Source organism: Oncorhynchus tshawytscha, linkage group LG12 (assembly GCF_018296145.1).
Source record: "Oncorhynchus tshawytscha isolate Ot180627B linkage group LG12, Otsh_v2.0, whole genome shotgun sequence".
Classification (NCBI taxonomy): Eukaryota; Metazoa; Chordata; class Actinopteri; order Salmoniformes; family Salmonidae; genus Oncorhynchus; species Oncorhynchus tshawytscha.
This window is the reverse complement of record NC_056440.1, coordinates 12,117,577-12,142,697: the sequence shown is the minus strand read 5'-3', so window position 1 is coordinate 12,142,697 and position 25,121 is coordinate 12,117,577. Positions and strand designations below refer to the sequence as shown.

The window sequence follows — 25,121 nt, the reverse complement described above, 5'->3', positions numbered from 1 at the left end:
TGGTGCATTCTACAATCATTTGCTACATTTATTATTTTAAATGTTTTATGGTATGCCTTCAATTGTAATTTCTGATTAAGAAAAATGCTTGGATTCTAGCTTGGATCAGAAATTAAAAAGTAACAGAAGAAACAACCATTTTAGTCAATGATTGTAGAGTACACCATATATGAGTCAATGATGGATATGAATCATATGGTATAATCATGTGCAGTGTTGTGACCTGCACTGACATAGAGCTGAGTCAGCACATATGAATACACACCACATAACAATCAATGTTGACGTTTGTTATTGTCCAAACCACCACTTACAATCATAGAAAATGACATGTATTCATTCCATAAGAGTAAAGCAATCATGCAACAACAACACACAAACACAAAAATAAGTACAATGTTATACCCTCTGACAAAACAGGGGACCATTTCTTCTGCCTCTATTCTGTTGAGCCATGATGAACATACTCCATGGTGGATCGGGCCCTCTCCATCTGAAATGAGACAATTACCCATCATCCACTTCACCGGCATACCTCCTCCTCTCCAAACTTACACTGAAGAAGAGGACACATAATGCAGTTCCCAGGGCTAAGGGCATTTGTCTCCAGATTAGAGAAATTACTGTAATTTAACCATCATGCTCAGCTTCACACACATCACATCATATTTTGCGCGCACATACAATGCATCTCTGAAAAATCATAACCTTTACCATATGTAGGGGAAATAACCTGAGATTAGTGTCTAGGGGCAATTTCACACTTGTAAACACCACGTAACCTAGCGACAGCCCTTACCTCTAGTGTTGTAGAGCCTCATGCCATAACCACGCTGAAAAGACTAGGAACATGTAAAACTGACTAGATCAGTGTCTATGAGGGAACTTCATCCTGCTCCCGTAAACCCAACACAGTCTAGTGCCCAGCCCTTACCCCTGGTTTTGTATGACACTACGGCTACAGTGAGGTGAATCTCCCCTGGGTGGACGTCTGGTGAGGAGCTGATAGAATAGTATCTGGGCTGGAGCAGGGGTAGCTGGGTTAACAGCAGGGTAGAGGGCATTTGGATGGAGGGAAACTCATCCAACACCTCCACCATGGTTGGGTTGTTATACCACTTCCACTTCTCATACTCCTGCAAGCCCTGAGAGGAGAGGAGTAGGAAAGGAGAGGAGAGGTGGAGAGGAGAGAGATGGAGCAGAGGAGTGGAAAAGGAGAGAGGTGGAGGAGAAGAGTAGGAAAGGAGAGGAGAGAAATAGGAAAGGAAAGGAGGGGAGAGAGGTGGAAGAGAGGAGTAGGAGAGGAGAAAGGTGGAGGAGAGGAGTAGAAAAGGAGAGGAGAGTAGAGAGGTGGAGGAGAGGAGTTGGAGAAGAGGAGAGTAGGAAAGGAGAGGAGGAGAGGAGTGGAAAAGGAGAGAGGTAGAGGAGAAGAGTAGGAAAGGAGAGGAGAGAAATAGGAAAGGAAAGGAGGGGAGAGAGGTGGAGGAGAGGAGTAGGAGAGGAAAAAGGTGGAGGAGAGGAGTAGAAAAGGAGAGGAGAGTAGAGAGGTTGAGGAGAGGAGTTGGAGAGGAAAGTAGGAAAGGAGAGGAGGAGGAGAGGAGAGAAGTAGGAAAGGAAAGGAGAGAGGTGAAGAAGAGGCATGTTAATGTAATGTGCATTCAATATATAAGGAGCCATGCTAAAGAAAATGTATTGCTTCAGAGAAAATTAGTTATTATGAATGTTTCTCCAACTCCACACACCTGGTGGAGAAGATAAGAGGTGAGACACATATTTCAGTCAGACAACTCACAACAATCTCCTGATGCGATGATGACAATATGTATGATTGACTTTTGACATATTTTGGGCTTTCCGGCTTCAGTCATTATCTAAACTTCAAATCAAATGAAATGTTATTTGTCACATGCGCCAAATAGAACAGGTGTCATTGACCTTACAGTGAAATGCTCACTGACAAGCCCTTAACCAACAATGCAGGTTGAAGAACAGCCGGAGCCTGAGTACCTTGTGTAAGCCACAGACACTGGGAGTCACGCAGGTCAACTGGGACGAAGAAAAATAGCAAGGATAGCAGGTAGCTGAAGATCCCACTGTGGCTTGATGTCTGTTTTTTATTTCAATGTTTCTCTTTTTTCCCTCTTTTGTTTTTTTTACAGTGAGTTGAACCACAAAGAGTGAGGCACTCACTCACCTGGCCTGACCAACATAATGTTTTAAGACATTCACCAAAATTGACGTTTTTGAACTGTGGGAGTCTCTGTATGGGGAGAAAATGTGTCTGAGGGTTACTGGGCGCAGGGCTTAAATTCTATGGCGTCTGTGCAAGCTAAAACGTGTCTACTCTAAGGATATTTTCAACAAGCGCAAAGTGCTTCAAAATGGTTTTCAATCATGTAGAGGAAGGCATTCATGTCTTTTTGTGGTAAACATATTGAATACACGGGTCAATTGTGCCTTGAGCACAGGGTGCCTCCGTTTTGCGATAAAGTGGAAATTCACAGCTACTGTGTTGACAAGAAGAACGCATTCAACAGGGAGACATTCAAAAGGTTTACATTTTGGGGTTGAAGAATTCGCATGACAATAAAGCAAGACGTAAAAACCAAGATGATGCTTTTATTTCCACCTTCCCAACAAGTATTTGTACCTCTGTTTACTGTGCTCACTGTCTGTGACAAAAGGCATAAAACGCTTGTAGGATCTAATGAATACTAATCAAATTAATTACCTTAGCAGTCCTTTGTGGCTCAGTTCGTTAAAGTATAGTGCTGGTAACACCAGAGTCATGGGTTGGTTTAAGTATTCTGCTGGTAACACCAGAGTCATGGGTTGGTTAAAGTATAGTGCTGGTAACACCAGAGTCATGGGTTGGTTTAAGTATTGTGCTGGTAACACCAGAGTCATGGGTTGGTTAAAGCATAGTGTTGGTAACACCAGAGTCATGGGTTGGTTTAAGTATTGTGCTGGTAACACCAGAGTCATGGGTTGGTTAAAGTATTGTGCTGGTAACACCAGAGTCATGGGTTGGTTAAAGCATAGTGTTGGTAACACCAGAGTCATGGGTTGGTTAAAGTATTGTGCTGGTAACACCAGAGTCATGGGTTGGTTAAAGCATAGTGATGGTAACACCAGAGTCATGGGTTGGTTAAAGTATTGTGCTGGTAACACCAGAGTCATGGGTTGGTTAAAGTATAGTGCTGGTAACAACAGAGTCGAGTCATGGGTTGTTTAAAGCATAGTGATGGTAACACCAGAGTCATGGGTTGGTTAAAGCATAGTGCTGGTAACACCAGAGTCATGGGTTGGTTAAAGCATAGTGATGGTAACACCAGAGTCATGGGTTGGTTAAAGCATAGTGCTGGTAACACCAGAGTCATGGGTTGGTTAAAGTATTGTGCTGGTAACACCAGAGTCATGGGTTGGTTAAAGTATTGTGCTGGTAACACCAGAGTCATGGGTTGGTTAAAGCATAGTGTTGGTAACACCAGAGTCATGGGTTGGTTAAAGCATAGTGTTGGTAACACCAGAGTCATGGGTTGGTTAAAGCATAGTGCTGGTAACACCAGAGTCATGGGTTGGTTAAAGCATAGTGATGGTAACACCAGAGTCATGGGTTGGTTAAAGCATAGTGCTAGTAACACCAGAGTCATGGGTTGGTTAAAGCATAGTGTTGGTAACACCAGAGTCATGGGTTGGTTAAAGCATAGTGTTGGTAACACCAGAGTCATGGGTTGGTAACACCAGAGTCATGGGTTGGTTAAAGCATAGTGTTGGTAACACCAGAGTCATGGGTTGGTTAAAGCATAGTGCTGGTAACACCAGAGTCATGGGTTGGTTAAAGCATAGTGTTGGTAACACCAGAGTCATGGGTTGGTTAAAGCATAGTGCTGGTAACACCAGACTCATGGGTTGGTTAAAGCATAGTGTTAGTAACATCAGAGTCGAGTCATGGGTTGGTTAAAGCATAGTGCTGGTAACACCAGAGTCATGGGTTGGTTAAAGCATAGTGCTGGTAACACCAGAGTCGAGTCATGGGTTGGTTAAAGCATAGTGTTGGTAACACCAGAGTCATGGGTTGGTTAAAGCATAGTGCTAGTAACACCAGAGTCATGGGTTGGTTAAAGCATAGTGTTGGTAACACCAGAGTCATGGGTTGGTTAAAGCATAGTGCTGGTAACACCAGACTCATGGGTTGGTTAAAGCATAGTGTTAGTAACATCGGAGTCGAGTCATGGGTTGGTTAAAGCATAGTGCTGGTAACACCAGAGTCATGGGTTGGTAACACCAGAGTCATGGGTTGGTTAAAGCATAGTGTTGGTAACACCAGAGTCATGGGTTGGTTAAAGCATAGTGCTGGTAACACCAGAGTCATGGGTTGGTTAAAGCATAGTGTTGGTAACACCAGAGTCATGGGTTGGTTAAAGCATAGTGCTGGTAACACCAGAGTCATGGGTTGGTTAAAGCATAGTGCTGGTAACACCAGAGTCGAGTCATGGGTTGGTTAAAGCATAGTGTTGGTAACACCAGAGTCATGGGTTGGTTAAAGCATAGTGCTAGTAACACCAGAGTCATGGGTTGGTTAAAGCATAGTGCTGGTAACACCAGAGTCATGGGTTGGTTAAAGCATAGTGTTGGTAACACCAGAGTCATGGGTTGGTTAAAGCATAGTGCTGGTAACACCAGACTCATGGGTTGGTTAAAGCATAGTGTTAGTAACATCAGAGTCGAGTCATGGGTTGGTTAAAGCATAGTGCTGGTAACACCAGAGTCATGGGTTGGTTAAAGCATAGTGCTGGTAACACCAGAGTCGAGTCATGGGTTGGTTAAAGCATAGTGTTGGTAACACCAGAGTCATGGGTTGGTTAAAGCATAGTGTTGGTAACACCAGAGTCATGGGTTGGTTAAAGCATAGTGTTGGTAACACCAGAGTCATGGGTTGGTTAAAGCATAGTGCTGGTAACACCAGAGTCATGGGTTGGTTAAAGCATAGTGTTGGTAACACCAGAGTCATGGGTTGGTTAAAGCATAGTGCTAGTAACACCAGAGTCATGGGTTGGTTAAAGCACAGTGCTAACAATACCAAAGTTGTGGGTTCAATTCCCACTGGGGTCACACATAGTGAAATGCACTCACTGTACAGTAAGTCACTTCGAGTTAAAAGTGTCTGCTACTTCAAATATAAACATGTTGTGTTATTCTATCCTGTGGAATCTATGCATTATTAAACATAAAATCACAATAAAATGCAATGTACCAGGGTCTTCCTAGCACTGAATTTCTTCAGATAAAACTGAACTGTCCAATTTGACCAGTTTCCCACAGCAGGGAAATCTACACACAATCTACTCCATAATGACAAAACAATAACAGTTTTTTTTAAACTATTCAGACCCTTTACTCAATACTTTGTTGAAGCACCTTAGGCAGCAATTACAGCCTCGAGTCTTCTTTCTTCTTGGGTGTGATGCTACAAGCTTTGCACACATGTATTTAGGGAGTTTCTCCCATTCTTCTCTGCAGATCCTCCCAAGCTCTGTCAGGTTGGATGGGGAGCATTTCTGCACAGCTATTTTCTGGTCTCTCCAGAGATGTTCAAGTCCGGGCTCTGGCTGGGCCACTCAAGGACATTCAGAGACATTGGATTGATCTCTTGTTGAAAGGTTAACCTTCGTCCCAGTCTGAGATCCTGAGCGCTCTGGAGCAGGTTGTCATCATGGATCTCTCTGTACTTCACTCCGTTCATCTTTCCCTCAATCCTGACTAGTCTCCCAGTCCCTGCCACTGAAAAACATCCCCACAGCATGAATCTGCCACCACCATGGTTCACTGTAGGGATGGTGCCAGGTTTCCTCCAGACGTTACGCATGGCATTCAGGCCTAAGAGTGCAATCTTGTTTTCATCAGACCAGAGAATCTTGTTTCTCATGGTCTGAGAGTCTTTAGGGGCCTTTTAGCAAACTCCAAGTGGGCTGTCATGTGCCTTTTACTGAGGAGTGGCTTCCATCTGGCCACTCTACCATAAAAGCCTGATTGGTGGAGTGCTGCAGAGATGGGTGTCCATCTGGAAAGTTTCCACTTTATTCTTGGGGACCTTCAATGCTGCAGACATTTTTTGGTACCCTTTCCCATATCTGTGCCTCGACGCAATCCTGTCTCAGAGCTCTACGGACAATTCCTTCAACCTCATGGCTTGGTTTTTTGCTCTGACATGCACTATCAACTGTGGGACCTTACAAATAAATGCCTCATGAGCTCAGTTCAACTGTCTAACCACATCAGAACCCAAAATATAAGCTTGTTTACTCCAATGTTTGTAACAATGTAAACGTAAATAAACACAGTATAGCTTCATTGGGCTCTATTCAATCCGTATAACGGATATTCAGCTTTCCAGCGTGATTGAAATGTAAAGGTAATGTCCAATAGGAAATGAGGAAAATACCTTAACATTTCTAACGCTTCAGCAATACAGATTGACTATAGGCCATGGTTAACACTATGATTTTGATATCATAGATCAAATCAAATCAAATTTTATTTGTCACATACACATGGTTAGCAGATGTTAATGCAAGTGTAGCGAAATGCTTGTGCTTCTAGTTCCGACAATGCAGTAATAACCAACAAGTAATCTAACTAACAATTCCAAAACTACTGTCTTATACACAGTGTAAGGGGATAAAGAATATGTACATAAGGATATATGAATGAGTGATGGTACAGAGCAGCATAGGCAAGATACAGTAGCTGATATCGAGTACAGTATAAACATGCGCAGACCAGCTGGCCGGTGTTTGTGGCTAGTCAGTCCTCGCATCCATACCCGTCTCTATGAAGTTGAGAGTGGTTACATTTCTTCAGGCCCTCTCTCAGCTTTTTACCAAAACAGAGGCAGGGTGGCCGATTTGTTATTGTTTTAATTAAGGATTCTAGCTTTAATTTACATTTTTGTAGGTTTTTCTTTAGGGCCAATCAAGTCAAGTCTGACATTTTCAACTGGGAATTACAAACAGAAGTATCATTCACACCAAAAATCTGAGGGGAAACAAAGTATATGAGGATGGCTTGGGGTGGTCTGGAGGGGGGGCTATGCCCCCTGTCCATAAATTGGAGAATTTTGAATTTTTCAAATACCTGAAACACCTTATTCCTACAATCTAAAGCCATAATCATTATGCTTAATTCTATGTAAAAAAAAAAATATATATATCTAAAGTAAATGTTTCGGCATATTAAAGCATACCTCTTGAGCTGTCTGTATCCTCCTGACTGATGGTTATTTTTTTAAGGAACTAAATATGCTTCTCTGCATCTCTGCTAAAATCTGGGTAAAATATTGAAAGGAATGTGAGTCTTATTCAGTACATTTAGTTATTGCTTGCTTTTCTATATTCCAACGTTGCCAGCAGACATTCCAGCTAAGATAATTAGACAAGCTAGCTACTCTTGCTAGCTAGTCATAAGGTTAGGAGATTGGGAACCTATCTGGGCTAAAGCCAACTTCATAAAATTGCTAGGTAGCTTGTAGTATTACAGATTTGTTATTTATATTTTAAACAGGACAAATATGAGGGGACACATGCCCCTGTGCCCCCTATGGGCATGATGACTCTGATTACAAACTTTAGGAGCCTTTTAAAGCATTTTCTGCTGTTCAGGAAAAGGATCTGCGATAACAGAGGGATCAAATGAACGTTGCAGATTGTAGGTGTACATTGCAAAGGCGACCCCTTGACTCTGGAGGATCGACTGGTGGACCTTTTAACATACTGAGTAACACTCAAGGATATAAGGTACATAGGATCTTCATTTGACCACTCTTTTATTGCTGCGCTTTGTGATTTATATAAATTCACTGAAAACCCACAAAAACCCACGGTTATATTAACAGTATTGCACTTTTCATGTAGTCTACTTTTAGCCAGCTAATAACCTAACCACCGATTAAACAACAATATGGACTAAGCATTCAAATCCTGTTGCTGCAGGATTATTTTGCTGTGACAATATGAGTCAAATTAAGATCCTACATCTGTACATATGGTGTAACATACAGACTATATGGTTAGAACCGTTCATTACCTTACTGAGGGTCTCTAGCTTCTTCCTCTGCTTGTCGTTAGTGGCCAGGGAGGCAAACTGCTGTAGCAGGACTGGGCTGGGGGGCGTGGTGATATCCAGGAAGTACTGGAAGGCCTGGTAGATGGTGCAAGGGGGGAACCGAGGTTCCTCCAGCCAGTTACTGATCACACCTTCAGATGGAGAAAACAAGCACAAAAGTAACATTTGATTGACACTCTTATCAAGAGCGACATACAGGAGCAATTATGGTTGAGTGCCTTGCTCAAGGGCATATCAACTGTTGTTTTTTTTCTTCACCTAGTTGGCTCTGGGATTCAAACCAGTGACGTTTCAGTTACTGGCCTAACGCTCTTAACCGCTAGGCTTCCTTCCGCCCCCTTAAAACAAGTTCAGTATTTATTCTTGTGCATCAATAATATAACACCACAATAGCATGATGTATGAGTAGCCTACACAACTTGTGAATGCCAGTGTAAAATGTTAAGCACTGCTTTAAAAAATTTAAGTATTTGAGCATTAAATAGTCAAGTATACTGTACACTGTACATAATGTAAACCACCATAAATCCTCCTAATAAGAACCTGCATATCCAATATCAAACTCTGTTTGTTCTTTATTGTCTAATATTGAATGAAGACCATGGAGGGCTTCCTAAATACAGGTTATATACATAACATAGAGTTCTACTAACCCAGTGCTGTGTTCCTCTCTTCCAGGAACTCCACCTTAACGATTTGATTGACAGGTGGACCGTCTTCTAGTTTCTCAATGAGGGCCGTAATCAGGTCCTCATGGTTGCCAGGGAAGATGCCCAGATGGTCGCCGGGCTGGTACGCCAGTCTGTCCTCGTTATTTGTGTGGAGTCTAACAAATATGGTGGAGCGACTGCTAGGGGATTCAGAACTGTGGTTACAGTTGGTGGGTACAGTTTGTGGTTACAGTTGTGGTTAGAGTTTGTGACTAGAGTTCGGGGTTAGAGTTTGTGGCTAGAGTTTGGGGTTAGAGTTTGTAGTTATAGTGTGTGGCTAGAATTCTGGAGCTAGAGTTTGGGACTAGAGTTTGGGGGTAGAGTTTGGGATTAGAGTTTGGGGTTAGAGTTTGTAAACAGTGTACAGTTTGTGGCTAGAGTTTGGGGTTAGAGTTTGTAATTACAGTTTGGGGTTAGAGTTTTGGGTTAAAGTTTGTGGCTAGAGTTTGAGGTTAGAGTTTGGGGTTAGAGTTTGGGGTTAGAGTTTGGGGTTAGAGTTTGTAAACATTGTACAGTTTGTGGCTAGAGTTTGGGGTTAGAGTTTGGGGCTAGAGTTTGGGGTTACAGTTTAGGGTTAGAGTTTGGGGTTAGAGTTTGTAATTACAGTTTGGGGTTAGAGTTTGGGGTTAAAGTTTTGGGTTAAAGTTTGTGGCTAGAGTTTGAAGTTACAGTTTGGGGTTACAGTTTGTGGCTAGAGTTTGGGGTTAGAGTTTGGGGCTAGAGTTTGGGGTTACAGTTTAGGGTTAGAGTTTGGGGTTAGAGTTTGTAATTACAGTTTGGGGTTAGAGTTTGGGGTTAGAGTTTTGGGTTACAGTTTGTGGTTAGAGTTTGGGGTTAGAGTGTAGTTACAGTTTGTGGCTAGAGTTTTGGGTTAGAGTTTTGGGTTAGAGTTTTGGGTTAAAGTTTGGGGCTAGAGTTTGAGGTTAGAGTTTGGGGTTAGAGTTTGTGGCTAGAGTTTGGGGTTAGAGTTTGGGCTAGAGTTTTTACAGGGGTTAGAGTTTGGGGTTAGAGTGTAGTTACAGTTTGTGGCTAGAGTTTTGGGTTAGAGTTTTGGGTTAGAGTTTTGGGTTAAAGTTTGGGGCTAGAGTTTGAGGTTAGAGTTTGGGGTTAGAGTTTAGGGTTAGGGTTTGGGGTTAGAGTTTGGGGGTTAGAGTTTGTAAACATTGTACAGTTTGTGGTGAGAGTTTGGGGTTAGAGTTTGTAGTTACAGTTTGTGGCTAGAGTTTGGGGATAGAGTTTTGGGTTAGAGTTTGTAAACATTGTACAGTTTGTGGCTAGAGTTTGGGGTTAGAGTTTATAATTACAGTTTAGGGATAGAGTTTTGGGTTAGAGTTTGGGGTTAGAGTTTAGGGTTAGTGTTTGGGGTTAGAGTTTGTAGTTACAGTTTGTAAACATTGTACAGTTTGTGGCTAGAGTTTGGGGTTAGTTTGTAGTTACAGTTTGTAAACATTGTACAGTTTGGGATTATAGCATCTCATATCAAGCGAGGCTAGAGTAAAATCATAAAACATACTTAATGAGCTAGCTATAGAATACTGTGAGAACAAAATCTACCCACTTGGATGTCGAACTCTGGAGGTTTTCACTCTGTATGATTTTGGCTCCGTAGACCTTCTTCTTGTGGATGCTGTATAATGCTGTTGAAGGACACATTCACAAAAGTTCATCAATGAAAGCATTTGAGCTATTCTATACTGTACTGTAACAAATTCACTCTGATCAGATACATAGACTCCTTTTTCCACCCTTTAAATATCATGACACTTGCTTATGAATGATTTATGAAGTATATAGGCCTTATAAAGGGTTTATAAAGGCTTCATAAGATTATCTTTTTTTTTAAGCTATGTTTTGTTTAAAGTGAGACAGAGCTTTGAATGAAACCTTTATACCTTGTGTTAGGGCAGGGGCCTCAGCTGTGTATGTGAGGCGGAACCTGCTCTTCTTCCAGCTACGATCGTTACTGATCAAAGAATCATGTGCCTTCTCGATGTTCACATCACCGATGCAGAACACATCACAGGCAGCCTTGACAAACAGACACAACCACAGGCGTTTATAAGGACAGGTATTCAAAGCTTTGCTTGTTTAACAGCACATTTTAGACCACATTCGGAACTCTATCTTTCACACCTGATAGGCTTTTTACAGATGCATTTTGAGAGGTTTATAAAGATGAATAATGCACTAAATGCAGACATGAACCTCCTGGTCTGCACATAAACATAAGATCATCATCCCCACTGTCAAGGTCTGGCTGCCTGAAGCATTAGCTCAACAAAGAACGCATGAATCAACAGGCTGTCAGAGTGTGGGGGGTTGTTCCTAATTTACTACTGAACATAACTCTACAGACCATGCAGACACCTGTAGGCACATCATATATCACACCAGGTGTGCCAGAATTCTCTGACGAAAGTATTGTTCTGTGGAGCCCATTATTAAGACCATTACCGCTATTGATTTCATTTCATTCAGACAACCATGCAAAGGAATTGCTCAAAAGAGCTGATTTCTGTGTGTGCATGCCTGTGTGCACGCGGGCGTGTAGGCCTTCATGCGTGTGAGTGAGTGTGTTCCGTGCCGCACAAGGACTCCCCCCAGTCACCCCACCTAGAAAACCTTCTTGATACAGGACTCCTCCCAGTCACCCCACCTAGAAAACCTTCTTGGTACAGGACTCCCCCAGTCACCCCACCTAGAAAACCTTCTTGGCCCAGGCCTCCCCAGTCACCCCACCTAGAAAACCTTCTTGGTACAGGACTCCCCCAGTCACCCCACCTAGAAAACCTTCTTGGTACAGGACTCCCCCAGTCACCCCACCTTGAAAACCTTCTTGGCCCAGTTTCTGAAGGACTCTTCCTGGCCACACAGCTCATCTCCCTCCCCCATGCGTAGGATGCGCTCCCCCAGCTCCTCGAACAGCGTGTCCACAGCGTGGGCAAAAGCACAGAAGTGTGGGTATGCCCTGGAGCCAAGGCCAAACACTGAGAACCTGGAAAAAGAGAGAGAGAGAGAGAGAGAGAAGAGCGAGAGAGAGATAGAGAGAGAGAGAGAGAGAGAGAGAGAGAGAAAGATTGAAAGATTGAAAGAGTGAAAGAGAGATGCACACAGGCATACACACACTCAGAGTTGAAATTGATTTGATTCAGACAACCATACAAGGGAATTGCTCAAAAGAGCTTATTTCTTCCTCCCTCTGTCCTCTCAGAACACTATACAGACAGGCAGTATAAAGGGATGAGTTATCACTTTGTCTGATGTTTTCTATGTTATCTTGCACCAGATGGCCCCTGTCTGTGTTTGTAAAAAGGAGACATTTTCACCCCCGTTCAGCCATCAAAACCCAGGTTTAATAAGCAGTCCAAGACGTCTTTGGGTTCTCTTCAGGGCTTTGTCTCCCTGTCGTAGCTTGGCTATCATCTATACTCACAAGTCTGTCGTTTTTTGTTAACCTGTTCAAATCTGTTTAATCACAATGCGAAAAATATATTTGAATTTAACCATACCAATATTTTTGGACAATCAGATTGCACTTCAACCCACATCGGCCAATTATAAAGTTGGGTTAGCTTACTGTACCTGACGTTGGCGAGGGGTCCGGTGCTCTCGAAGTTGACCCTGGGCTCGGGTTCGTCGCTGGAGGATTTGCGGGTGTCTGAGTAGGACGACACGCTGTTGAAACGGACCTTGTAACTCCTGACAGAGAGGCAGATACAGGGATAGCATGTACACTCAGTATAGAATACTACTTCACTAGTCCATTGCAGAGACAGAAATATTTTCTTCTGCTGTCCTCCCAACGACTTCAGACAAGACACAACGCATCATTTTGGGAGGAGTACAAGACCTGCCGCAGTGCAGAATCTGTGGAGCAATTTTAGGGGTTAAGTATGTTACTCAAGGGCATAAGGACAGGAGATAGTACACTCACTCCAAAAAAAACATCTCAGTTAAGTGTTGAGTAATGCTGTCCATCTGTATGAGGATGTCTGTGACCTTTACTGTAGCCATGATTACATCCCAAATGGCTCCCTATTCCCTATATAGTACACTACCCACTCCATGGAACCCTGTTCAAAAGTAGTGCACTATATAGGGAATAGGGTGCCATTTGGGATGTGTACCAAGTCAGCATTCTCTGGTTGAATGGGCCCAGATGGTTGAACTCACTTTCTGTCCTCTGTGTTGGATGTAGGATGTCTCATTTCCATCAAGGCAGCTCCAAATTTCTACACAAACAGGAAGATGGTCAATAGTCTATTGCCTGCAGGTTAAACAACATACACATGGTACACGCTGCACACTGCTGTGGGAATCAAACACACACGCAGGTAAACACACTCAACCACACGCATGCACACACGTGCAGGTACACACACAAACTAACACACTGTACTGGCCAATCCTACCTCTCCATTTTCGGGTGGATCTCCGTTGCCAAATGTACTGGTCACGGCCAACACCAGTGTTTCATGCTCCAGATCCACCATGTCGTATTCATCCATTGACATCACCTGTAGTAGTGGAACATGTGTGTCAATAAAGCTGCCCACATTTCATACATTCACTTAATGTGTGTGAACCAGAGACATTTTGAAATGAAGTGAAAAAACATATTTTCAGCAAACAAAATGGCAGATATTCAAGACCAAAAAAATACTCAAAGAGTGATACCCAAAAAATAACAGTCATATAGTGCCTTAGGAAAGTATTCAGACCCCTTTCCCCAAAAAATTATGTTACAGCATTATTCTAAAATGTTTTAAATAAATAAAATCCTCAACAATCTACACCATACCTCATAATGACAAAGTGAAAACAGTATCTTATTTACATACAGTATCAACCAAACATTTGGGCACACCTACTCATTCAAGGGTTCTTCTTTATTTTTTTTACTAATAATGCTCATCAAAACTATGAAATAACACATATGGAATAATGTAGTAACCAAAAAAGGGTTAAACAAATATATTTTATATTTGAGATTCTTCAAAGTAGCCACCCTTTGCCTTGATGACAGCTTTGCACACTATTGGCATTCTCTCAACCAGCTTCATGAGGTAGTCACTAATGTTGTGACAAGGTAGGGATGGTATACAGAAGATAGCCCTAATTGCCAAAAGACCAAGTCCATATTATGGCAAGAACAGCTCAAATAAGCGAAGAGAAACGACAGTCAATGCGGAAAATTTCAAGAACTTTTAAAGGTTTGTCAAGTGCAGTCGCAAAAACCATTAAGCGCTATGATGAAACTGTCTCTCATGAGGATAGCCACAGGAAAGGAAGACTCAGAGTTACCTCTGCTGTGGAGGATAAGTTCATTCGATTTACCAGCCTCAGAAATTGCAGCCCAAATAAATGCTTCAGAGTTCAAGTAACAGACACATCTCAACATCAACTGTTCAGAGGAGACTGTGTGAATCAGGCCTTCATTGTTGAATTGCTGCAAAGAAACCACTACTAAAGGACACCAATAAGAAGAGACTTCCGTGGGCCAATAAACACAAGCAATGGACATTAGACTATTGGAAATCTGTCATTTGGTCTGATGAGTGCAAATTTGTGTCTTTGTGAAATGCAGAGTAGGTCAACGAATGACCTCTGCATGTGTGGTTCCCACCGTGAAGCATGGAGGAGTAGGTGTGATGCGTGGGGGAGCTTTGCTGGTGACACTGTCAGTGATTAATTTAGAATTCAAGACACACTTAACCAGCATAACTACCACGGCATTCTGCCGCAATACGCCATCCCATCTGCTTTGCACTTAGTGGGACTATCGCTTGTTTTTAAACAGGACAATTACCCAAAACACACCTCCAGGCTGTGTAAGGGCTATTTGACCAAGGAGAGGGATATAGTATGCTGCATCACATGACCTGGCCTCCACAATCACCCGACCTCAACCCAATTGAGATGGTTTGGGATGAGTTGGAGCGCAGAGTGAAGGAAAGCAGCCAACAAGTGCTCAGCATATGTGGGAACTCCTTCAAGACTGTTAGAAAAGCATTTCACTTGAAGCTGGTTGAGAGAATGCCAAGCGTGTGCAAAGCTGTCATCAAGACAAAGGGTGGCTACTTTCAAGAATCTCAAATATGAAAAAGATTTTGATTTGTTTAACACTTTTTGGCTTACTACATGATGTGTTGTCTTCACTATTATTCTACAATGTAGAAAAAAGTAAAAATAAAGAAAAACCCTTGAATGAGTAGGTGTGTCCAAACTTTGGACTGGTACTGTAAGTATTCAGACACTTTGCTATGAGACTTGAAATTGAGCTCAGGTGCATCCTGTTTCCAATGATCATCGTTGAGATGTTTCTACAACTTGATTGGAGTCCAACTGTGGTAAATTCAATTGATTGGACATGACTCGGAAAGGCACACACCTGCCTATATAAGGTCCCATGCATGTCAGAGCAAAAACCAAGTCATGAGGTTGAAGTAATTGTCCGTAGAGTTCGGAGACAGCATTGTGTTGAGGCACAGATCTGGGGAAGGGTACCAAAAAATATCTGCAGCATTGAAGGTCCCCAAGGACACAGTGGCTTCCATCATTCTTAAATGGAAAAAGTTTGGAAACCACCAAGACTCTTTCTAGAACTGACCGCCCGGCCCGACTGAGCAATCGGGGGAGAAGGGCCTTGGTCATGGAAGTGACTTGGTCATGGAAGTGACCAAGGACCGATGGTCACTTTGACAGAGTTCAGAGTTCCTCTCTGGAGATGGTTGTCCTTCTGGAAGGTTCTCCCATCTCTGCAGCACTCTACCAATCAGGCCTTTATGGTAGAGTGGCCAGACGGAAGCCACTCCTCAGTAAAAGCACATGAAAGCCTGCTTGGAGTTTGCCAAAAGGCCCCTAAAGGATTCTCAGAACATTAGAAACAAGGTTCTCTGTTCTGATGAAACCAAGATTGAACTCTTAGGCCTGAATGCCAAACGTTACGTCTGGAGGAAACCTGGCATCATCCCTACTGTGAAGCATGGTGGTGGAAGCATCATGCTGTGGGGATGTTTTTCCTCCTCTGACTAAGACCATAAGGAAGAAACGCGGTCATGAATCCAGAGACCATAGGGCAGCAGTGAGGTATCAAATGAACACTACATCCTTGTCTTAACGAGCTGGTTGATCATGTGCTGCGATACACCCAGATATCTCTGACTCCAGCAGCCTTAGTTCCTACGGGCCATCGTGCTGAGAGAAAGAAAGAATGAGAGAATGGACAAGATGACGAGAAGAGGAAGAGAGGAAACACCCTGTCATCCATCTGCTCTGCATCTGCCTGTCTGACTCAACTACAACAAGATGGTCCCTCTCGTCTGATTGATTACTTTAAAAAGGAAGCAGTAAAAACAGAAGATGTCATGTCCTGGAGGGGGACACTAGATGATTGAGAGCAGTAGAGCCGCATGTTTTATATTTTGACAAACACATTTACACAGCCTGCGGTTTTTAAAGATTTTATCTTAAACTACAGCTTAACGCTTGGATGGGTTGATTCTTCCGCTGTGGCCCATGGCACTTTGCTGCATGAGAGGGAATTGGAATGTGACAAAATATACATTTCCGTGTAACCTCGCCATGTTGGTGTGAAACCGTCTGCTCGCTTTTTCAAATCTGCGGGGCCTCAGCTTTGTCAGTAAGGGGGGATTTTTTTTAAAGCATTGTCTTCCATTCACAATAACATCCAAAAAAAGACATGACGCATGAAGTCATATTCAAGTTGTGTGGTTTACCTTTGCGTCAAAGAAATGCTTGAAAATCTCACACAGGGTTCAGGGGGATGTTTTTGAAGTCGGCTTTTTCATGTTCCAATCAAGATAACATCAAAAATAGACATGGCACATCAATTCATATTCAAGTTGTGTGGTAGTTATAAAAAGGTTACCTTTGCGTCAAAGGCATGCTTGAAGATCTCACACAGGGTTCTTGCATAGTCTTGAGATTTTCCAGTCTCGGTGGCAAATAGTATAGTAGCTTTGACCCTCTTAGCCATGGCTTGGCCCATTAGCTTGGCTGAGAACTTCACAGCCCTGCACACACACACAGACAGATAGAGAGGACATGTATAATTCATAACATAATAAAACGTCTATATATATATATATATATATATATATATATATATAAACATTTAAAATGGTTAATTCATGAAAGCTTTTATATAGTGTAACCAAAAAAAGGATAAATCACAGGCACCAGTGATCAAAGGCACAGCAGACCTTGTAACACCACAAACCCATAACCCTTTACCCATGACCTTTTACCCCTTCTACCTTCCCCCCCCTTCCTCTTCTCTTCTTCTCCCCTCACCTCTTCCCATTTCCCCTTCCCTCACCCCTTCCCTCTTCCCCCTTCCCTTGTCTCTCTTCCCCTTCCCTCCTTAACCCTTTACCCCCCTTCACCCCCCTCTTCCCCTCACCCCTTCCCTCTTCCCCTTCACCCCTTTCTCTTACCTCTTCCCCCTTCCCCCGTCTCTCTTCCCCTTCCCTCCCTCCTTCCATCACGTATCCTCGTGATGACCTAGCCTGTCGTATCCTCGTGATGACCTAGCCTGTCGTATCCTCGTGATGACCTAGCTTGTCGTATCCTCGTGATGACCTAGCCTGTCGTATCCTCGTGATGACCTAGCCTGTCGTATCCTCCCTTGTCCTCCCTTTACCCCTTCCCTCTTTCCCCCTTACCCCTTTCAACCTCTCTTTCCCTTCCCCCTTCTCTCTTCAACCTTCACTCTCTCTAAAGTCTTCTAAACTCAGATAACTACTGTAGTTTACTAGCTTACCCTCCACGCACGGGTGATTTGCTCGAGCAGACAGACAGACAGACAGTGCTGCACGTCATGCCTAAACAGCAGATGGTAATCATGATGACCTAGCTTGTCCTATCCTTGTGATGACCTAGCTTGTCGTATCCTCGTGATGACCTAGCCTGTCGTATCCTCGTGATGACCTAGCCTGTCGTATCCTCGTGATGACCTAGCCTGTCGTATCCTCGTGATCCGTATCCTCGTGATGACCTATCCTCGTGATGAGCTTGTCGTATCCTCGTGATGACCTAGCCTGTCGTATCCTCGTGATGACCTAGCCTGTCGTATCCTCGTGTGATGACCTAGCCTGTCGTATCCTCGTGATCCTCGTGAAGACCTAGCCTGTCGTATCCTCGTGATGACCTAGCCCTCGTATCCTCGTGATGACCTAGCCTGTCGTATCCTCGTGATGACCTGTCGTATCCTCGTGCCTGTCGTATCCTCGTGATGACCTAGCCTGTCGTATCCTCGTGATGACCTAGCCTGTCGTATCCTCGTGATGACCTAGCTTGTCGTATCCTCGTGATGACCTAGCCTGTCGTATCCTCGTGATGACCTGAGCCTGTCGTATCCTCGTGATGACCTAGCCTGTCGTATCCTCGTGATGACCTAGCCTGTCGTATCCTCGTGATGACCTAGCCTGTCGTATCCTCGTGATGACCTAGCTTGTCGTATCCTCGTGATGACCTAGCCTGTCGTATCCTCGTGATGACCTAGCCTGTCGTATCCTCGTGATGACCTAGCCTGTCGAATATCCTCGTGAAGACCTAGCCTGTCGTATCCACGTGATGACCTAGCCTGTCGTATCCTCGTGATGACCTAGCCTGTCGTATCCTCGTGATGACCTAGCCTGTCGTATCCTCGTGATGACCTAGCCTGTCGTATCCTCGTGATGACCTAGCCTGTCGTATCCTCGTGATGACCTAGCCTGTCGTATCCTCGTTATGACCTAGCCTGTCGTAACCTCGTGATGACCTAGCCTGTCGTATCCTCGTGATGACCTAGCTTGTCGCCTATCCTCGTGATGACCTGAGCCTGTCGTATCCTCGTGATGACCTAGCGTATCCTCGTGTCGCCTATCCTCGTGATGACCTAGCCTGTCGTATCCTCGTGATGACCTAGCCTGTCGTATCCTCGTGATGACCTAGCCTGTCGTATCCTCGTGATGACCTAGCCTGTCGTATCCTCGTGATGACCTAGCCTGTCGTATCCTCGTGATGACCTAGCCTGTCGTATCCTCGTGATGACCTAGCATGTCGTATCCTCGTGATGACCTAGCCTGTCGTATCCTCGTGATGACCTAGCCTGTCGTATCCTCGTGATGACCTAGCCTGTCGTATCCTCGTGATGACCTAGCCTGTCGTATCCTCGTGATGACCTAGCCTGTCGTATCCTGTCGTATCCTCGTGATGACCTGAGCCTGTCGTATCCTCGTGATGACCTAGCCTGTCGTATCCTCGTGATGACCTAGCCTGTCGTATCCTCGTGATGACCTAGCCTGTCGATCCTCGTGATGACCTAGCTTGTCGTATCCTCGTGATGACCTAGCCTGTCGTATCCTCGTGATGACCTAGCCTGTCGTATCCTCGTGATGACCTAGCCTGTCGTATCCTCGTGATGACCTAGCCTGTCGTGTCCTCGTGATGACCTAGCCTGTCATATCCTCGTGATGACCTAGCTTGTCGTATCCTCGTGATGACCTAGCCTGTCGTATCCTCGTGATGACCTAGCCTGTCGTATCCTCGTGATGACCTAGCCTGTCGTATCCTCGTGGTGACATGAGTAGATGAGCTCCCTCCCTGTCTGCACCACTACCTCATCTCATCTCATTCATGGAGACACAACAAAGAAGAGGAAGAGCAAACGGAGGATAAATGGACATGATGTGACCAGCAGGCCGCCCTATAATACCATTAACACACTGTATTTAGTAGTAGTTCTATAATATCATTAACACGCTGTATTTAGTAGCAGTTCTATAATATCATTAACAAGCTGTATTTAGTAGTAGTTCTATATCATTAACAGGCTGTATTTAGTAGTAGTTCTATAATATCATTAACACGCTGTATTTAGTAGCAGTTCTATAATATCATTAACAAGCTGTATTTAGTAGTAGTTCTATATCATTAACAGGCTGTATTTAGTAGTAGTTCTATATCATTAACAGGCTGTATTTAGTAGTAGTTCTATAATATCATAAACAAGCTGTATTTAGTAGTAGTTCTATATCATTAACAGGCTGTATTTAGTAGTAGTTCTATATCATTAACAGGCTGTATTTAGTAGTAGTTCTATATCATTAACAGGCTGTATTTAGTAGTAGTTCTATAATATCATAAACAAGCTGTATTTAGTAGTAGTTCTATATCATTAACAGGCTGTATTTAGTAGTAGTTCTATATCATTAACAGGCTGTATTTAGTAGTAGTTCTATATCATTAACAGGCTGTATTTAGTAGTAGTTCTATAATATCATAAACAAGCTGTATTTAGTAGCAGTTCTTGATCAGTGCCAAATGGAGGATTAGGAAACAAGTGTGCACTTAAAGTGTGTACTTCAGTATACATAAACAGCAAGCAGGACTGCAATGGAGAACTTCTAACCCCAATCTAGGTGAAGCATAATGTTGCCCTAAGGCCTAATGAAAGGACCTCTCTATCTCTGTACTCACTTGGCCAGTTTCTTGAAGCCGATGGCTCTTTTCTTGGTGGGTGTCCCATTGTTGACTTTCCACACGTGGTGATTCCATGGGTCAGCCTATAGTGGTGAGAGAAGCTCGTCACATTAGGCTCAACATACACGTCAGTGGATGATGTTACTGTACATTTAAAGGAGTTACATACTGTACACACTGTTATGTTTTGACTTAATTTCACCGGGCAATTTAAATAAAGCACAACTAATGTATTTGAAAGAATTTGACTTTGACGACACAAACTCTCCTTCTTCCCCGAAACACCGCATTTAACCCCGGTAGGGTGACTGGGAACACAAGTCAATCAAAGAGGCCAAAAGACGTTACAAGGACAAAGTGGAGTCACTATTCAACGGCTCAGACACGAGACACAGATAGCAGACAATCACGGATTATAAAGGGAAAACCAGCTACGTCGCAGACACTCACCAGACACCAGACACTCACTCCCAGACAAAATAAACACCTTTTTCGCACGCTTCAAGGAAAACCACACAGAGCCGTTGTCGTGGGCCCCCGCCGCTCACATGAACTGTGGGCTCCATATCTCTGTAGCCAGCATGAGTAGTACTTTCAAACTTGTTAACCCTCGCAAGGCTGCTGTCCAAGACAGCATACCAAGAGCATGCGCAGGCCAGTTGGCTGTAGTGTTTCCGGACATATTCAACCTCTCCCTATCGTAGTCTGTTGTCCCCACTTGGTTGAAGAAGTCCACCATTGTCTCTGTGGAGCTAGTAACACAAGACATTCTACTGCCCTGTTGGAGCTTGTAACACAAGACATTCTACTGCCCTGTTGGAGCTAGTAACACAAGACATTCTACTGCTCTGTTGGAGCTAGTAACACAAGACATTCTACTGCTCTGTTGGAGCTAGTAACACAAGACATTCTACTGCCCTGTTGGAGCTAGTAACACAAGACATTCTACTGCTCTGTTGGAGCTAGTAACACAAGACATTCTACTGCTCTGTTGGAGCTAGTAACACAAGACATTCTACTGCCCTGTTGGAGCTAGTAACACAAGACATTCTACTGGACTGCTGGAGCTAGTAACACAATACATTCTACTGCCCTGTTGGAGCTAGTAACACAAGACATTCTACTGCCCTGTTGGAGCTAGTAACACAAGACATTCTACTGCCCTGTTGGAGCTAGTAACACAAGACATTCTACTGCCCTGCTGGAGCTAGTAACACAAGACATTCTACTGCCCTGTTGGAGCTAGTAACACAAGACGTTCTACTGCCCAGTTGGAGCTAGTAATACAAGACATTCTACTGCCCTGTTGGAGCTAGTAACACAAGACGTTCTACTGCCCTGTTGGAGCTAGTAACACAAGACATTCTACTGCCCTGTTGGAGCTAGTAACACAAGACATTCTACTGCCCTGTTGGAGCTAGTAACACAAGACGTTCTACTGCCCAGATGGAGCTAGTAATACAAGACATTCTACTGCCCAGTTGGAGCTAGTAATACAAAACATTCTACTGCCCTGTTGGAGCTAGTAATACAAGACGTTCTACTGCCCAGTTGGAGCTAGTAACACAAGACATTCTACTGCCCTGTTGGAGCTAGTAACACAAGACATTCTACTGTCCTGTAGGCGCTAGTAACACAAGACATTCTACTGCCCTGTTGGAGCTAGTAATACAAGACGTTCTACTGCCCTGTTGGAGCTAGTAATACAAGACGTCCTACTGCCCTGTTGGAGCTAGTAATACAAGACGTTCTACTGCCCAGTTGGAGCTAGTAACACAAGACATTCTACTGCCCTGTTGGAGCTAGTAACACAAGACATTCTACTGCCCTGTTGGAGCTAGTAACACAATACATTCTACTGCCCAGTTGGAGCTAGTAACACAAGACATTCTACTGCCCAGTTGGAGCTAGTAACACAAGACACTCTACTGCCCTGTTGGAGCTAGTAACACAACACATTCTACTGCCCTGTTGGAGCTAGTAACACAAGACACTCTACTGCCCTGTTGGAGCTAGTAACACAAGACACTCTACTGCCCTGTTGGAGCTAGTAACACAAGACATTCTACTGTCCTGCTGGAGCTAGTAACACAATACATTCTACTGCCCTGTTGGAGCTAGTAATACAAGACATTCTACTGCCCAGTTGGAGCTAGTAATACAAGACATTCTACTGCCCTGTTGGAGCTAGTAACACAAGACATTCTACTGCCCTGTTGGAGCTAGTAACACAAGACATTCTACTGTCCTGTTGGAGCTAGTAACACAAGACACTCTACTGTCCTGCTGGAGCTAGTAACACAAGACGTTCTACTGCCCTGTTGGAGCTAGTAACACAAGACATTCTACTGTCCTGTTGGAGCTAGTAACACAAGACGTTCTACTGCCCTGTTGGAGCTAGTAACACAAGACATTCTACTGCCCTGTTGGAGCTAGTAACACAAGACATTCTACTGCCCTGTTGGAGCTAGTAATACAAGACATTCTACTGCCCTGTTGGAGCTAGTAACACAAAACATTCTACTGCCCTGTTGGAGCTAGTAACAGAAGCATTTCACTGCACCTGCTATAACGACTGCAAATCTGTTTACGCGACCAATAAACTTTGATTTGATTTACCTGGTATTCGAAAGATGGCGTGAGGCGATAGTTGAGCATCTCCTGGTGGAACACGGGGGTGATGCTTCCAGACATGGGGGGTACAATCCAGACCCAGTCCCCCGGGCAGCCCCCCCGCACCCTGATCTCATTCTCCATGTGCTTCATAAAGGACTCTGTGGCAGAGTGGTGATCCACTATAGTTACCTTAGATGACTGAGAACAGATAACAGGAAGCAAATCATAAAGGGGAATTCAGATCATTCATTCAGTTCATTCTGTAAATTAAATCACTCTCAAGCACCCATAATTACAAATAATTTAAACATATTTCTGACTTCATAAAAATACATGTTTCATATATACAGCATAATACTAGTTTGTCTACAGCAAGGACCATCCTAGAAAATCATTCAATATAGTATCAAAATCATGGGCATTAATATGGAGTTGTACCCCCCCCCCCCTCCATTCAGACACAAGAGCATTAGTGAGGGCACTGTTGTTAGGCGATTAAGCCTGGCTCGCAGTTGGCGTTCCAATTAATCCCAAAGGTGTTCTATGGAGTTGAGGTCAGAACTCAGGCCAGTCAAGTTCTTCCACACTGATCTCAACAAATAATGTCTGTATGGATCTTGCTTTGTCATGCTGAAACAGGAAAGGGCCTTCTCCAAACTGATGCCACAAAGTTGGAAGCGCATAATTATCTATAATGGCATTGTATACTGTAGCGTTACAGCACTTACAGTTGACCGGGGCAGCTCTAGCAGGACATAAATTTGACAAACTGACTTGTGGAAAGGTGGCATCCTATGATGGTGTCACTGAGCTCTTCAATAAGTCCATTCCACTGCCAATGTTTGTCTATGGAGATTGAATGGCTGTGTGCTCGATTTCATACACCTGTCAGCAATGGGTGTGGCTGAAATAGCCGAATCCACTCATTTGAAGGCGTGTCCACATACTTTTGTATATATAGTGTATGAAATGCAAGCCCTGTAAATAATCAATTCCAGCACCCCAGTAACCTTTAGATATGTACATGGCCAGCAGATAAACCCACACCTGGAAACTGTAGAGGACTGCTATGTTGATCTCCACCAGTGCCTTGTCCTTCCATAGAGAAGAAGTCTTCCTGGTGTCCAGGGCCATCAGATTGGCCACTTCCTATTGGACAGTAACATACCATGCTTTAATAACAATACCTGTGGTGTGTAAAGATACAATGAAGATAAACAATCAGGGTAACATTTTACTCTTCGTATCTTATTGCTAATATATTACCTGCTACATATGAGATAAACATTTCTCTTTATCATTCAAGTAACCTTGTTGTGATAAGAATAATTGTCAGCTAAGTGCTGTTGTTCATAAAGCTACATAGGTGGCAGGTAGCCTAGTGGTTAAGAGCATTGGACCAGCAACCCGAGCTGACTAGGTGAAAAATCTGTGGATGTGCAAGGTACTTAAATCAGTGGTTCCCAAACTGAGGGGTTGGCAAACTGTCCTGTGAGTGACAGAGTGACAGGTGATTGGTTGCAGTCAGTATAAAACCACAGGTGATTGGTTGCAGTCAGTATAAAACCACAGGTGATTGGTTGCAGTCAGTATAAAATGGCCGAAATACATAATGGAGACATTTTAAACAATAAAAAACAACCGTTTTAGAAGTGCCTTTTGTTCTGCGTTAAAATAAGAAAATGTCACATAGAGTTTATCATAACAATTATGTTCATGGATAAAGCTGCATTTAGCAGCAGGGTGCTTGAGATGGGAATACAAGATGAGGGGAAATGACTGAGAAAACAACTAAAGTGACTTTCTAAGCACGGGAACTCTTTGAAAACATAACAACATCACCGTAATGGCTATGCTAATTCATTAGCTGAATGAAAACAGCACAACCAGAGACATACTTATTATATCTACAGCCTCTAAGCTTGACATGTTCTAGACATCATGATACTACTGTTTGTGACATAAAACACATTCGTCATTAATTCATCACCATAGCTACAGCAAAAAAGCAAGATCCTCTTCATCCGACCAGCAATACAGATGTAGGATCTTAATTTGATTACCCTGTTGCACGAGATTTTAAACCTGTAGTGTATTTAAGGTTTTAAAAGACTTCTCAAGTTTGTAATTTACACTTTGACATTTCAGACTTGATTTTCCCTTACGAAAAATGTATCAACCCCT

General features: G+C 43.4%; 1 protein-coding gene across 1 annotated transcript in view; it reads right to left on the bottom strand.

Moving 5' to 3' along the window:
• LOC112262564 (nitric oxide synthase, brain-like) overlaps nt 1-25,121 on the bottom strand; it is a 103,233-nt gene that overhangs the window by 6,048 nt on the left and 72,064 nt on the right. Inside the window, 14 exon segments of the mRNA XM_042331342.1 lie at nt 406-493; nt 935-1,145; nt 8,086-8,255; nt 8,778-8,971; nt 10,393-10,471; nt 10,727-10,862; nt 11,658-11,829; nt 12,417-12,533; nt 13,008-13,066; nt 13,247-13,351; nt 16,726-16,870; nt 20,319-20,404; nt 22,941-23,135; nt 23,985-24,086. Of these exon segments, the coding sequence (XP_042187276.1) occupies nt 406-493; nt 935-1,145; nt 8,086-8,255; nt 8,778-8,971; nt 10,393-10,471; nt 10,727-10,862; nt 11,658-11,829; nt 12,417-12,533; nt 13,008-13,066; nt 13,247-13,351; nt 16,726-16,870; nt 20,319-20,404; nt 22,941-23,135; nt 23,985-24,086 (1,859 nt within the window).